The sequence below is a fragment of the Artemia sp. Qi Xiang Cuo genome, chromosome 5, assembly GCF_049724085.1.
Source record: "Artemia sp. Qi Xiang Cuo chromosome 5, ASM4972408v1, whole genome shotgun sequence".
NCBI classification, from domain to species: domain Eukaryota; kingdom Metazoa; phylum Arthropoda; class Branchiopoda; order Anostraca; family Artemiidae; genus Artemia; species Artemia sp. Qi Xiang Cuo.
This window is the reverse complement of record NC_142798.1, coordinates 27,688,657-27,706,186: the sequence shown is the minus strand read 5'-3', so window position 1 is coordinate 27,706,186 and position 17,530 is coordinate 27,688,657. Positions and strand designations below refer to the sequence as shown.

The 17,530-nt window shown below is 35.1% G+C and overlaps 1 protein-coding gene across 1 annotated transcript in view; it reads left to right on the top strand.

Moving 5' to 3' along the window:
• The window catches only part of LOC148951992 (uncharacterized), a 59,922-nt gene that overhangs the window by 19,024 nt on the left and 23,368 nt on the right, over window positions 1-17,530 (top strand). The window contains exon 2 of the mRNA XM_089089471.1: window positions 6,822-7,030. Within this exon, the coding sequence (XP_088945597.1) occupies window positions 6,822-7,030 (209 nt within the window). The remainder of the gene's footprint in view (window positions 1-6,821; window positions 7,031-17,530) is intronic.

Here is a 17,530-nt window from a genome sequence, read left to right as displayed (position 1 = left end):
AAATGTGGCCATGTACACAAATAACATACAAGATTAACAAATTACAGCACTCATCACAATAATAAAGAAAAAAAAATAGTGTGTATTGGGAACTGTTATAGGGATACTACTGTTAACCACAATATATTAGTTGAAAAACTTGTCACTGAATTCAATATTAACTCTTTCCTGGTGCAAATTTGCTACCTCAAACTCATAAAATAGATCACAAGTAATTAAATATCTGAATCATTATTCCAATCCTCTGCCTGTGCATATTGGAGTATCCCATGTTCTCTCCTTGGCAATCTCCTCTTCTCTGTTATAATTAACAGCTTTGCTAAGGAATTTCCATACTGATGAAAATTTTTCGGTGATTTATGGTCGTCGAAACCTACTATAGAAATTTAGTGAGCCTCCTCAACATTTTCTACATGAGAATAAATACTTCTAAAATCCTGATAATGTGAGTTTAGTTCGTTCAAATCCCGTACCATATTCTTAATCCTATCCCTACTGAAATCTCTGTGTCCTCCTTTATATTGCTTGACTTCACAATTTCTTCTAATTTAAAGATGGGTTATCCATGTTAAAAATATCATCCATGCAGCTAATGCGTATTGTTTTGAAAAATAAAGTTGCGAGACAGAGTCAAACTTTAGCTTAAAGAGCGAGGCGTTGATGCGGGTAAAGCCCATTTCATATACGGATTAATTTCTGTTCGTTTTAATTTTTAATGTCGCTCCTTAATTTCTGTTAAAAAAACTTGTTTTTTTTTTATTTAATTTTTGATCGTTTTTAGTTAATGCAGCTTTTATTTTGGCCCACCGTCATTGAATAAGTGAAAAACATTTGCGTAAAAATTTTACGTTTCTTTTGCTAAATGGATGTCTCTAAATTTGGTTATGACGTAATTTACAAATTAACTTACGTAACTAACTTCTATATTCGTATATTTTTCTTCTGGCAAAAAATAGAAAATTGCATATTTTTGCAGATATGAGCTTGAAACCTATGTAATACCGTTTTCTGACATGCTGAATCTGACGGTTTGATTTTCATTAAAATTGTTTCCCTTGTAGTGGATGTTTCCCCCTTCTCTACAAGATCGGGTAAATTCTCTCAGGATCGCAGTCTTTGATGTATAATACTAACCTTGATTAAATTTATATATTTAGAATCAGCATTGTACACACATTCTATGGATACATTTATTTGCATCAAAACTCCGTTTTTAAAAGTTTCGATTACTATTGAGCCGTATCGCTTGTTTTTTTATTTTTTTTTTTTTTATTCCGTATATGTTATTACGTATATGAGGGGGTTCTCCCCTTAGTCAATACCACGCTCTTTACGTTAAAAGTTAAAAAAAAATTTAATTCACAAGCCCCTGAATCACCAAGACCGTTTAATTAGAATAGATAGCTCTTTTGAAAGCACTAAAAAAACTGTAGTGTAAAGAGCGAGGTATTGACTCGGGGGACAGCCCCCTCATATACGTTATAATTTTTGTTCGTTTTAGGTTCTAATGTTGCTTCTTATCTTCAGTTGAAAAAAACTTGTTTTTTTAAATTTAATTTCTGATCGTTTTTTAAATAATGCTTGGAAATCCGGCGCCCCCCTCATAGAAATGTCCCTTACCCCAAAGAAACATCCTCTACGGAAAGATTCTCCCTAGTAACCCCCTCCTCCAGCCCCACCCTCCAGAAAAAATCCTTCCTGAAAATGTCTCTATATTTCCCAATAACCAATAAATAATGCTGGCAAGTCCGGCGCCCCCTTCATGGCAATTTCCCTTCCCCCATGAAAACTTCCTTCATGGACAGATCCACCAACATAACCCCCTACCCCCCCCCCCCCCGCACTACCAGAAAAAACCCTCCTGAAAACGTCTGTATACTTCCCAATAACCAATACTATATGTTAACATTTGGTAAAGTTCATAACTTTTAGCCCTTCCCCCGGGGACTTCGGGGGATTAAGTCATCTTAAAAGACATAGTTATCATATTTTCGACCATGCTGAACAAAATGGCTATCTCAAAGTTTTGATCGGATGACTTTGGAAAAAAATGAGCGTGGAAGGGGTCCTAGTTGCCCTCAATTTTTTTGTCACTTAAAAAGGGCACTAGACCTTTAAATTTCCGTTCGAGTGAGCCTTCTCACGATATTCTAGGACCACTGGGTCGATACGATCACCCCTGGAAACAAGCAACAAAAAAACAAATCAACACGCATCCGTGATCTTTCTTCTGGCAAAAAAAAATAAAATGCAAAATTCCACATTTTTGTAGATAGGAGCTTGAAACCTCTACAGTAGGGTTCTCTGATACGCTGAATATGATGGTGTGATTTTCATTAAGGTTCTATAACTTTTAAGGTGTCTTCCCCCCTTTTTTGAAAATCAGCCAAATAATCTCAGGCGCGTAATTTTTGATGGGTAGCACTAAACTTGATGAAAGTTATATATTTGAAATCAGCATTGAAATCTGATTCTTTTAATGAACTAATTGGTATCAAAAACACGTTTTCTAGAGTTTCGGTTACCACTGATCCGGGTCGCTCCTTACTTACAGTTCGTTACCACGAACTTTTTGATATTGTTTTTAGTTTAATAAATATATATATATATATATATATATATATATATATATATATATATATATATATATATATATATATATATATATATATATATATATATATATATATATATATATATATATATATATAATATATATAATATATGTATATATATAATATATATAATATATGATATATATATAATATATATATATATATATATATATATATATATATATATATATAATATATATATATATAATATATATAATATATATATATATAATATATATAATATATATAATATGTATATAATATATATATATATATATATATATATATATATATATATATATATATATATATATATATATATATATACATGGCCATGGCCATCATTTGGAAACGGCCATCCTATTGTCTTTATTAACAATACAATTAGCCGAAGATTGGCAAGACACTCCCTTAAAATAAAGGGTCTTTTACAAAGTGAAGTTCCCGCCGAGCCCTCAAATATAATTTACCTTCCATATATTCCAAAAGTCACTGCAAGTTTAAAAAAATCGCACACAAAATAATTTATATGTCGTATTTACAAATAATTTTAAAATCATGAATTTCCTAAACTCTGGATAATCCCAGTTACTCGGCAAAGAGGGATTTATCAAATACCATGTGACTGTGGTTATTTTTATGTTGGTAGAACCCATCAAAATTTAGAAAAACGCCTACAACTACACAAAGAAGGCATAACTAAAGCTTTAAATTCTAATAGTAGAAATATTTCTTTTGATTCTGCTTTAAGCAGTCATATCTATGATAACCCTAGCCATAAAATGCTTTTTGAAGAAACTTGCCTTATTAGCAATAACTTAAGCATAAAACAGGGTGTTTGTGAGGCAACTGAAATTAATATAAAAATAAACAGTAATATTTCTTTGAATAAACATTTGGGGGAATATTCGCTTAATGCCCTGTACACAAATTTAATTAGAAATTATTTAATAATTATATTAAAAAACCAGTAAATAATTCCACTAAACCTGTTACGAATAGACCATCTAGGTTGGCTGCCAAGAAGGCGAGATTAGCTTTAAAAGCTTGTCTGTAAGTATTTTTATTCCATCTGAATGAATTGTTCTCTGTTCATTTCGTTTGGAGTACCTGTCCTGGTTGAACTTCCTTGAAGTAATGATATTAGGGCTGTTTTAAAACATTTTTTTTAACAGTTTTAATGATTGAATTTTAATGTAAGTTTTTTTTATAGTGTTTTTATTCTCTTCGTCTGTTTTGCTGAGGACGGCCCTTGGATATAGGGTCGAAATATTCATTTAAAGTTGCGTTCCACTGTCTTGTATATAAAAAAAATTCCCTGTTGTTCTACTTATTTGTTGATGATGGAAAGGCAGTGTGGTCTTCGTCGCTATTTGCGTCTAGCTTACGGGGAGCAGTTCTTTTTTCCACTTCGCTTGGTGTACCAGTCCTGGTTGAACTTCCTTGAAGTAATGATATTAGGGCTGTTTTGAAAATAAAAATAAAAACTTTTAACAGTTTTAATGATCAGTTTTCAATTTTATATATATATATATATATATATATATATATATATATATATATATATATATATATATATATATATATATATATATATATATATATATATATATATATATATATATATATATAATGTTTAGTTTATTCTTTTACTTGTAGCTAAAAAAAATAAGTAGACAGCGCAAAAAGGCAAATTTTTAAGGCATTATTTGTCTTTCATTATTGGGAGGGAGGCGTTTGGAATTGTTTATTTTTAAATTTTAAAGAAGGGACAAATAGAAGAGATAAGAAAGTGGGTTTAGGGCCAGTAGAATTAGTGAAAGAGTTTTTTCGTTGTTTAATTCTTTTTAAGACACAATTTTGCTCAGCTATTGTTCAGAATAGAGTTGTATTTTGTGTCATCCTGAGCTATAGGTTAGAATAAACATTCTTCTTAGACTTAGATGAGAAAATTTATTTGTGTTTCAGTTTCTCGGATGCCAATTAAGGTTACAACAAGTAAGTTTACTAAGGTCCAAGCGTCTGTGCTTGTCTGGTTGTTCATAAATCTTTTCAAAATGGTCTGTTGATTGGGCCTTAAAAAAACACACACGCAAAAATGAGGCTTTTGAGATTTGCCTAATTTTCTATGCAATGATCTGGCCCTGGTCTTGTATAAGCTTTACCATTTGATTTACTGTTTGATTGGTAATAAACCAGGTTTATTTGGTATTAACCACTAAGCTAAGTATTTCTTTGTTATTTCAATAATATGGGAGCTATTACCTAGAACTGGGATAGACCTATGCGCTTCATTTAAAATTAAATAAAAAAAATTTTTTTTAACTGAAATTAAGGAGCAACATTAAAACTTAAAACAAACAGAAATTATTCCGTTTATGAAAGGGGCTGTCCCCTCCTCAACGCCTCGCTCTTTATGCTAAAGTTTTTTATTGTTTAAATAAAATAAAGTTGTGAGAAAGAGTCTAACTTTTAGCGTAAAAAGCGAAGCGTTGAAGAGGGGACAGCCCCTTTTACATACGGAATAATTTCTGTTCGTTTTAAGTTTTAATGTTCCTCCTTACTTTCAGTTAAAAAAACTTGTTTTTTTAATTTAATTTTTGAACGTTTTTGAATTATTTGAGGTTTTAATTTTGGCTCACCGTACATGAATAATAACAAAAAAATTGCATATTAATTTTACTTATATTTGGTTAAATGGCTTTCTCGAAAGTTGTTTCATTTTATTTACGAACGTTTTTATTAGTAATAAGTATATGTAACCTACGAATTAACTTACGTAACTAACTTCTATATCCATATATTTTTAATACGTATATTAGGGGGTTTGCCCCCTAGTCAATACCTCGCCCTTTACGCTAAAGTTTGAATTTTGTTCCAATTCTTTAAAAATGACCCCTTAATAACAAAGGCCGTAAATTAGAATAAATAGCTCTTATGAAAGTACTAAAACGTATTTGGCTTAAAGAGCGAGGTATTGACTAGGGGGTGAACCCAATCATATTCTTAATCGTTTCTGTTCGTTTTAAGTTTTGATGTTGCTCCTTACTTTCAGTTGAAAAACTTGTTTATTTGTTTTTTATTTAATTTCTTATGTTTTTTTTAAATAATGCTGGGAAATCCGGTGCCCCCTTGATATCAATGTCGCTTCTCCCATGAAAACTTCCTCCATGGAAAGATCCTCCCACGTAACCCCCGACCCCCCCAACTACCAGAAAAAAATCCCCCTTGAAAACGTCTGTGTACTTCCCAATAACCAATACTATATGTAAACATTGGGTAAAGTTCATAACTTTCAGACCTCCCCCCGGGAACTTTGGGGGGATTAAGTCATCCTAAAAGACATATTTATTATACTTTCGACCATGCCGAACAAAATGGCTATCTCTAAATTTTGATCGGGTGATTTTGGGAAAAAATGAGCGTGGGAGAGGGCCTAGTTGCCCTCCATTTTTTTTGGTCACTTAAAAAGGGCACTAGAAATTTTAATTTCCGTTTGAATGAACCCTCCCACGATATTCTAGGACCACTGGGTCGATACGATCACCTGTGGAAAAAAACAAAACAAATAAACACGCACTAGTGATCCTTTTTATGGCAAAAAATAAAAAATTCTACATTTATGAAGATACGAGCTTGACACTTATGAAGTACGATTCTCTGATACGCTGAATCTGATGGTGTGATTTTCATTAAAGTTTTTTAGCTTTTAGGGGGTCTTTCCCCCTTTTTTCGAAAATCAGCCTCAGGTGCTTAACTTTTGATGGTAGAACTAAACATGATGAAACTTATATATTTGAAATCAGTATTAAAATCTGATTCCTTTGGTGTATCTATTGGTATTAAAATCCCGTTTTTTAGAGTTTCGGTTACTATTGAGCCGGGTCGCTCCTTACTTACAGTTCGTTGCCACGATCTGTTTGATATTAAAAAAAGGAGCAGCCAAACAACCGACCGTTGAGATTAGACGCTCATGATAATTATTCACGCTCATGGATAATCAATTTGACTTGAATAAAGGGGCTTGTATATTTTTTAGATGAAAGGTAGCATTTTCAAGTTTTCTATATTTCACTTCTTGGCTAATATTATGATACTTTTAAATAGCCAAATATTACTTACTATTGTTTATTATACTATTTTTCGTTTTCTGGCTGCTAGTTTCAAGTACTGTTTTAGTTCATTAGTCTTGCTGTTTAAATTTAGGCAGCAAATTTGAGCACAATGACGAAGGGGAATCACCAGCAAAAGAAGTTCTTGAATATAGAAGCAAGAAGTTTAGTGATACTTTTGGGACATCAACGATACCAAGGAATATCAGACCAAAAAGTCTGGTGCTTAGAGTTGGTCAAGTTGTGCAACACAAGAAGTGGAAATACAGAGGTGTTGTTACTGGCTGGGATTTAACCGCCAAGGTGTGATATTTTTCTTCTTAAAATAAGGGATTAGTTGGAAAAAAAAACAAAGATCTTTCTGGAGATCCTTGTGCAGTAACATAGTCAGGAGATGGGAGTGGGGTTTGCTCCTCTTTTTAAAAGGTAAAGAACATTTACCATTATATGAAATGTGTTACCTTAGTTGTACAATGGCTGCAAGAATACCATTTTCAAGGTCAGCGCATTCTAAAATGGGCTGAAAGCATTCTGAATAGTTTTGGCGTAATATTCTCGACACAAGAGAAAAAAATGTACTCTTAGAAATTAAATTAGCCCTAATATATTGTTATTATTTTATATGTTCATAAATATCACGTCACTCACGGGACTTTTTTCCCAAAATTAAGACTCTTAACGAATTTTCTCAAACTCATGACCTTTATAGATCATTTTTTAAGGCCAGAAATCCCAGGTTGTCAGTTTTCTTCAAAAAAATATGGAGCGGTTTTCGAGAAAAATACTCACATAAATAAATAAATACACAATTATTGCTCCTTTAAAGAGATAAGACAGGAGAAGAGGACATTTGTCTGAGAATTAGGACCAGGGGCCCAGCACCGGGGCCTAAGAACTCAATACTCGAGCAAATCTCCCAACCTTACTCGGGTAAGAAAAAGCATCTCTCGTAATATCTAAGAAAAGAAACTAACACCTATGATTCTCAAACCAACTGTAGACATAAAACAGAGCAAAAATCAGCACAAGAAAATCTACACCACTTCTCAGAACAAGAGGAGACCATTAACTGATCAAAAAAGTTAAATAAAAAAGTTAAAATGCTCATTGGGGAATGAACGGACGCTTTAACATCAAACCATCCAACTTTGGTAGCATGCTCCCAAAGAATGAACTTACTTTCACTAAAATCGCATGCAATGAGACCATTACAAAATGTAAGAGGGGAGAAATCGATTCTAGATGTTTACCCCCCCCCCAGAGAATACCCCTGTTGAAAAGACCCCGCGGCTGGTTGGTTTCCAATCGATTTCGACTTATAAACCATGAGCTAGAACTCTCAATTTCCGATCGAATGAATATCCTCCGAAGTTTCTACGACCATGAGATGAAGATGAGGAAGAGGCAGTCCCCCTCCTATGCGGAATAAATTCTGCTCATTTTGGGGTTTATTTACTTTCATAATAACAGCGTACACCAGAAATATTCCCAGAAATAAAGAAGGATTGAATATCAATTTCTTGTTTTTGATGCTTTTTTAAAGTCCCCCCCCCCACGAAAAAAATAATCCCCGAACAGAAGTTCTAGATACGACCCTGGGAATCATACGTCAATTTCTATCTCCACCCTCCTCTCGTCTCTCCCTTGGAACTAATTCTGTATTTATCTGAAGGCTCAACGAGAGTTGAGATGTTTTGGCATTAAAATGCACTTTTTGAGGTATCTCGCTCCCTCCCTTTGAAAAAAATATGCATTGTCAGTTTAACATACATATGCTGATATTTATTCCTTAAAATCTTAATTAATTTTTGATTTCTTAAAGTTGTAAAAGTAAAAACATTTAAAAGAATTTTTCCAGTAAAGTACAAATTATATTCTGGCTTTTAGAAAGCATGGGGTTTAGAACCCTACTCATATTAATTTCTGCTCGTTTTGAGTTTGACTCTGTTATTTATTTTAGTTTCTGTTTGTTTTGGGTTTCATTCATTTATTGATACTGGTTTGTGGTAGTTGCATGCTTGGTAGATTATTTGATTCCATTTTTGTTCATTTTTGGTTCAATGGAGTTCTTTACTTTTTTTTAAACTTGTTTTGTGGAAAAAGTTTTTTTTAATTAGTTTCTGTTCGTTTTATATTGACATAGTCTTTTACAGGGAGAAAGACTGAGCCCCTTCTAAAGTTCAACAACCATCCCTTCCATAAAAACATTAAATACCCACTGGGCATAACTTGCCCCTAATCTCTGGGGTTTGTTTCAACCCCAAAAGCTTTGTTATATGATATTTAGACTATTTTGAATAGAATGGCTATCTCAAAATCTCTATTAGATGTATTTCGGGACAATACGACGTGTGTGTGTGTGGGGGTGGGGGGTGAGGGGGTAGCTGCCCTTCGATCACTTTGACTCTTAAAATAATTGGTTTGATTACCAATCTGATGAGCCCCCTCCGAAGTTTATATGACCACGCTTTCTATAAAAAACCTTGCGTATTCACAGGGCATAACTTACAACCCTTGCCCTGACGGCTGGGGGGATTTTTTATCCTCAAAAAACATAATGTATAGACCTTTCTGGTATGCTGAACAAAATCGATATTTCAAAATTTCGATTGTAAGTGTTTGGGGAAATGATGGGCATGGGGGGGTATTTGCTCTCTGATCACGTTTGACTAATACAAAAGGCACTGGCTCTCCCAATCTCCAATCGAATGAGCCGTTTTATTTAAGTTTCCACAACACCACTTTCTGTAAAAACCTTATATGCCCCCAGGGCATAATTTACAACCCTTACCCTGAGGGCTGTGGGGGGGGGGGTGTCATCCTTAAAGACCTGATTTCTTTAACTCTCAACTACGTTGAAAAAAATGGCCTCTCCAAATTTTGATTGGATGTGGTCGGGGAAATGGTGGGTGTGAGAGGGGGTTAATAACTCTCCAATCACTTTCGACTATCAAAAAGGGTACTATCCCTTTCAATTTACAATTGAATGAGCAGTTTTTGAAGTTTACACAGCAGCGATGTCTATAAAAACCTTATATTCCCCCAGGCCATAACTTATAGCCCCTGCCCTGAGGGGTGTGGGGGTTTATCATCCTCAAAGACATAATTTCCAAAAATTTCAACTGTGTTGAACAAAATGTATATCTCAAAATTTTGATTGCATGTGTTTGGGGAAATGGTGGGCGTGAGAGGGGGGTTAGTTGCCCTCCAATCACTTTCGACTATTAAAAAGGGCACTAGCCCTTTCAATTTCCAATTGGATGAGCCCTTTTTGAAGTTTATACGACAACGCTTTCTATAAAAACCTTATATGCCACAAGGGCATAACTTACAACCCTTGCCCTGAGTGGTGTGTGGGGGTTTGTCATCTTCAAAGACATAATTTCCAGAACTTTCAACTACGTTGAACAAAATGACTATCTCAATATTATGATTGGATGTGTTTGGGAAAATGGTGGGCGTGAGAGGGGGTTAGCTGCCCTCCAATCACTTTTGACCATTAAAAAGCGCACTAGCTCTTTCAATTTCTAATCAAATGAGCCTTTTTTGAAGTTTCTATGACAACGCTTTCTATTAAAAAAAAACCTTATATGCCCCCATGGCATAACTTAAAACCCTTTCCCTGAGGGCTCTGATGGGGTTATCATCCTCAAAGACCTAATTTCCAAAGCTTTCAACTGCGTTGATCCAAGTGGATATCTCAGAAATTTGATTGTATGTTTTGGGGAAATGGTGGGCGTGAGAGGGGGGTTAGTTGCCCTCCAATTACTTTCAACTATTAAAAAGGGCACTATCCATTTCGATTTACAATTGAATAAGCCCTTTTTGAAGTTTTTACGACAACGCTTTCTATAAAAACCTTATATGCCCCCAGGCCATAACTTACAACCATCGTCCTGAGGGGTGTGGGGGATTTGTCATTCTCAGTTACCTAATTTTCAGAACTTTCAACTACGTTAAACAAAATTTTGATTGGATGTGTTTTGGGAAATGGTGGGCGTGAGAGGGGGGTTAGTTGCCCTCCAATCGCTTTCGACTATTAAAAAAGGGTTCTAGCCCTTTGAAATTCCAATTGAATGAGCCATTTTTGAAATTTCTACGACAAGGCTTTCAATAAAAACCGTATATGCCCCTAGGGGCATAAATTACAACCCTTGTCCTGAGGACCGTGGGAAGAGTGTTAGTAGTATGCATAGTATGGATTTGCTTACACATATAGGAAATACTTTGCTTGCACATATAGGAAATACTTTGCTTAGACATATAGGAAATACTTTTGCTTAGACATATAGGAATTACTATGCTATTTGCTTAGACATATAGGAAATACTTTTGCTTAGACATATAGGAATTACTATGCTATTTGCTTAGACATATAGGAAATACTTTTGCTTAGACGTGTAGGAAATACTTTGCTTACACATATAGGAAATACTTTGCTTACACATATAGGAAATACTTTTGCTTAGACATGTTGGAAATACTTTTGCTTACACATATAGGAAATACTTTGCTTACACATATAGGAAATACTTTGCTTAACGGGATAATTACAGAACTGTGAATGATGAAAAGTTGTATCATTTACCAAAAAAAATAACTCCATTTGCGAATTGGACTGTTTGAACGATATTAATTTTTGATTGAATAATAGGGATGTGAATGATCCTAATTAGTTATCGGACCGTATGAAGGTAGTAAAAAAAAGCTAAACTGATTATCAGTTAAGGTAACCTCGAAGGGATTGTTAACTCAGGCAATTTGTTATAAATTTGGAACAACATCAATCGATGAAAATGGTTAACGATGATAAAATGGTCCTGTGAGTTGACCTGGATTTACTTCTTCGATGTGTTCTGTACAAAACACAAGTGGCGTTTGAACAGTGTTGTCAATTTAAAATAGGGTCGAAAGTTTTAGTATACTAAAAAGCTGATACTAATAGAGATGTAGATTGTCAAGAAAAGAATTTTAATAATGAAATTCAGAACAGCCCTTAGAAATCCTTGCAAATCAAGTAGTGAGGTGATTATAGGTTTGAAGCACCAATGACCCTAACCACCAGGGACCTCAACCCCCAAAGGTCCCCTATCCTCCAAACTCCAAAGGACCCCTCCCCCAACTTTTTGCCCCCCCCCCCATTTTTTTAATTTTTTTTTTAGTTTTTTTAATTTTTTTATTATTTTTTTTTACATGATATATTTTTTCAACTTTTTTTATATCTCTTAGAATGACATGAAACATACTTTAAACATAAAAAATCCACATTTAATATTTTCCAACTTCAAAATGGGACTGATAAAGATATATGTTTCGGAACTTTTACAATTAGAATAATATTTTTTGTAGTGGCACTTTTTTTTATTGGGCTAATTTTTATTTTTTTTTTTACTTCGAAATTATTCAACTTTTATTTCTTTTTTTTTACCTATCTTAGAATGACATGAAATATGCTTATGGCTGTAACAATTGTACTCTATGCTTGCCCAGAGACACGATGCGGCTTTCCCACCCCCCACCCCATATTTTTTTTGAAGTGGTTTTTTTAACTTTATTATTTTTTTTAACATGATATATTTTTTCAACTTTTTATAAAAAAATCACATTTAATATTTTCCAAATTCAAAATGAGAATGATATAGAAATGTTAGTCGTGAATTTTACTATTAGAAAAATAATGTTTATAGTAGCACTTTTTTTTATTGGACTAAATTTTTTTTGGACTTCGAAATTATTCAACTTTTTTTACGTATCTTAAAATGACATGAAATATACTTATGGCTCTAAAAATTGTACTATATCCTTGCTCAGAGACACGATGCGGTACTCTATGTCCGGTTATCGACACTACCTAGTATATTGGATGTATTAAATCAGTATTTTTTACACAGTGGAACAATAAACACAACTCATATCTCTAAGAAGTGAAGATGAAGCATTTTAAGAAAGTATGTTCACATTATAGCGCGATTGTAGCGTTGAATGCTGACAAGGAGAAGTAGTTGAACTATGAAACAAGTACAAGTGGTAGTATTATTGGAAATGTATACTTGCATTGTCATGACAGTAAGGAATTAAATTTCTTTGGAGTACCAAAAAAATAAACTCTTATGATGGTGGATATGCGAGATTGAGATCTCCGGAGATGATTGTGCTCAAAGAGAATTCCAAAATAAAAATAATAGTGGATGAAGAGGGGTATCTTCTTGCTTGTGCTTGTGGTGACATATTACCCAGTGTTTAACAATATCGTCAGCTTTCGGGTATTAGCATTCAAATGAAAGCAAAGACGAAAAGAAAGGCCTACTCTTCTACTAATATCACAAACCATATCTTGTCTACGTGCCGGAACTGTTACCTGTGTAAAAATAGTGTGATAATAGACAGTGCAATTGCCAGAAAAATAAAAAGGACATTGGCAGAAAATATCACTAGGGAATATAAAGATGAATCGATGAAAAACAAAGTACCAGCAAACGTTACTGCCATTGATCAAACAGTCAATGAACCAAATAATACCAAAGACGAAAAGCATATTGACCCTGTCCATGACACACCTGTAAAAATTGTGTATAACTCAAAGTGGAATAATGATTATTCTACTGATTACCAACTAAGAGAAGACAATAGCTATAGTATCAAGAGAGAACATGGTGAAGCATTTTATGCAACAGATTCAAAATGTCCAAAGTTGATCATTGATATTATGAATGTATAATAATGTATCTACCATATATTTATATTAATGTCATATATGCCATTATTTCATTAAAAATATGTTATCTATTACTTTGTTATATTTCCATTATTTCTAGGGTAATCTAAGACAAACATTGAGAAAAGCAAACATCCGCCCAGACACATAGGCAAGGAGAGTGGGAGAGATAAAAACACATGCAAATATATGGATTCGGACATAAAACTGGCAGACAGGCACTGAGATAAGCAGCACCCGCCCAGACACATAGGCCCAGAGAGTGAGAGAGACAAAAACCAATGCAAATATATAGATTCAGACATACAAACCAAGAAAGACATGCACTGGAATAAGCAAACACCCGCCCAAACACACAAGCAAAAAGAGTGAGAGAGATAAAAACACATGCAAATATATAGATTCAGACATACAAACCAACAATGACAGGCATTGAGATAGGCAAACACCCGCCCCTACACATAAGCAAAGAGAGTCAGAGTGACAAAAACACATATAAATTTATAGATTCTGACATACAAACCGACAAAGACAGGCACTTTGAGAAGAAAACATCCACCCAGACACATAGGCAAGGAGATTGGGAGGGATCAAAACACATGCAAATGTATTGATTCAGACATAAAAACCGACAGAGACAGGCACTGGGATAAGCAGACACCCGGCCAGACACATAGGCCCAGAGAGGGAGAGAGACAAAAACAAATGCAAATATATAGATTCAGACATACAAAGGAACAAACACAGGCATTGAGATAGGTAAACACCCGCCCAGACACATAAGCAGAGGAAGTGAGAGAGACAAAAACACATAAATATATGCAGTCTGACATACAAACCGACACTGACAGGCACTGATATAAGCAAACACCCGCCTAGATAGACAACCCAAGAGAGTAAGAGACAAAGAATACATGCAAATATATGGATTCTGACTCAAAAAGCAACGATGACAGACATTGAAATAGTCAAACACCCCGCCCAGACACATAAGCAAAGAGTGTGAGAGAGTCAAAAACATATAAACATATAGATTCCGACATACAAACCGACAAAGACAGGCATTGGGAGAAGCAAACTTCCGCCCAGACACATAGGCAAAAAGAGTGAAAGAGACAAAAACACATATAAATATATAGATTCTGACATACAAACCGACAAAGACAGGCACTGAATGAAGAAAAAAGCCATTCAGACTTATAGGCCCCAGATAGTGAGAGAGACAAAAACACATGCTAATATATATATTCAGACACACAAACAAACAATGACAGGTATTGAGAAAGGCAAACACCCGCCCAGACACATAAGCAAAGAGAGTAAGAGTGACAAAAACTCATATAAATATATAGATTCTGACATACAAACCGACAAAGACAGGCACTGTGAGAAGCAAACATCCACCCAGACACATAGGCAAGGAGACGCGGAGAGATAATAAAACATGCAAAAATATTGATTCAGACATAAAAATCGACAGAGACTGTAACTGAGGTAAGCAAACACCTACCCAGAAACATTGGCAGAGAGAGTGAGAGAGACAAAAAACACATGTAAATATATAGATTCAGACATACAAAGCAACAATCACAGGCATTGAGATAGGCAAACACCCGCCCAGACACATAAGCAAAAAGAGAGAGAGATAAAAACACATGCAAATATATAGATTCAGACATACAAACCGAGAAAGACATGCACTGGAATAAGCAAACACCCGCCCAAACACACAAGCAAAAAGAGTGAGAGAGATAAAAAGACATGCAAATATATAGATTCAGACATACAAACCAACAATGACAGGCATTGAGATAGACAAACACCCGCCCCTACACATAAGCAAAGAGAGTGAGAATGACAAAAACACATATAAATATATAGATTCTAAAATACAAAACGACAAAGACAGGCAATAGGAGAAGAAAACATACGTCCAGTCACATAGGCAAGGAGATTGGGAGAGATAAAAACACATGCAAATGTATTGATTCAGACATAAAACCGACAGAGACAGGCACTGGGATAAGCAAACACCCGCCCAGACACATAGGCCCAGAGAGGGAGAGAGACAAAACAAATTCAAATATATAGATTCAGACATACAAAGCAACAATCACAGGCATTGAGATAGGAAAACACCCGCCCAGACACATAAGCAGAGGAAGTGAGAGTAACAAAAACACATATAAATTTTTGCAGTATGACAAACAAACCGACATAGACAGGCACTTAGTTAAGCAAACGCCTGCTTAGACACATAGACCCGGAGATTGAGAAAGACAAAACATATTCAAATATAAAACTTCAGACAAACAAAGCAACAATGACAGGCATTGAGATATGACTATGGATCATTTCGTTGAATCTAGGTTAGATCAATTATAAATGGCAGCATACCCGCTCAGACACACAGTCATAGTGAGAGATATCCAAAAATTTGGGTTGATGTAGGTTCACTTAGAGTGGTGCCACTCTAAGTGAACCTAGATAGGCTCGCTCTCTGGGCCTATGTGTCTGGGCGGGTGTTTTCTTATCTCAGGGCCTTTCTCTGTCGGTTTGTATGTCTGAATCAATATATTTGCATGTGTTTTTATCTCTCGCACTCTCCTTGACTATGTGTCTGGGTGGATGTTTGCTTCTCACAGTGCCTGTCTTTTTCGGTTTGTATGTCAGAATCTATATATTTATATGTGTTTTTGTCTCACTCTGAGTGCTTATTTGTCTGGACAGGTGTTTGCCTTTGTCAATGCCTTTGATTGTTGGTTTGTATGTCTGAATCTATATATTTGCATGTGTCTGGGCGGGTGTTTGCTTATCTCAGTGACTGTCTTTGTCGGTTTGTATGTCTGAATCTATATATTTATATGTGTTTTTGTCTCTTTCACTTCCTCTTCTTATGTGTCTGGGCGGGAGTTTCCCTATCTCAATGCCTGTGATTGTTGCTTTGTATTTCTGAATCTATATATTTACATGTGTTTTTTGTCTCTCTCACTCTATCTGTCAATGTTTCTGGGCAGGTGTTTGCTTATCTCAGTGCCTGTCTCTGTCGCTTTGTATGTCTGAATCAATATATTTTCATGTGTTTTTATCCCTCCCCGTCTCCTTGCCTATGTGTCTGGGCGGATGTTTGCTTCTCACAGTGCTTGTTTTTGTCGGTTTGTATGTCAGAATCTATATATTTATATTTGTTTTTGTCACTCTCACTCTCTGTGCTTATGTGTCTGGGTGGGTGTTTGCTTATATTAGTGACTTTCTTTGTCGGTTTGTATGTCAGAATCTATATATTTACATGTTTTTTTTTCTCTTTCACTTCCTCTGCTTATGTGTCTGGGCGAGTGTTTGCTTATCTCAATACCTGTCATTGTTGGTTTGTATGTCTGAATCTATATACTTGTACGTGTTTTTATCTCTCCCACTCTCTATGCCTATGTGTCTGGGCAGAAGTTTGCTTGTCCCAGTGTCTGTCTTTGTCGGTTTGTATGTCAGAATCTATACATTGATATGTTTTTGACTCTCTCACTCTCTTTGCTTATGCGTCTGGGCTGGGTGTTTTCCTATCTCAATACCTGTCATTTTTGCTTTGTTAGTCTGAATTTATCTATTTGTCTGTGTTTTGTCTCTCTCACACTCTGGGTCTGTGTGTCTGGGCGGGTGTTTGCGTAGCTCAGTGCCTGTCTTTGTCGGTTTGTATGTCAGACTGCATATATTTGTGTGTTTTTGTCTCTCTCACTTCCTCTGCTTATGTGTCTGGGCGAGTGTTTGCCTATCTCAATGCCTGTGATTGTTGCTTTGTATGTCTGAATCTATATATTTGCATTTGTTTTTGTCTCTCTCACTCTCTGAGCCTATTTGTCTGGGCGGGTGTTTGCTTAACTCAGTGCCTGTCTCTGCCGGTTTTATGTCTGAATCAATATATTTGCACGTGTTTTTATCTCTCCCACTCTCCTTGCCTATGTGTCTGGCTTCTCCCAGTGCCTGTCTTTGTAGGTTTGTATGTTAGAATCTATATATTTATATGTGTTTTTGTCACTCACTCTCTTTGCTTATGTGTCTGGGCGGGTGTTTGTCTATCTCATTGCCTGTCATTG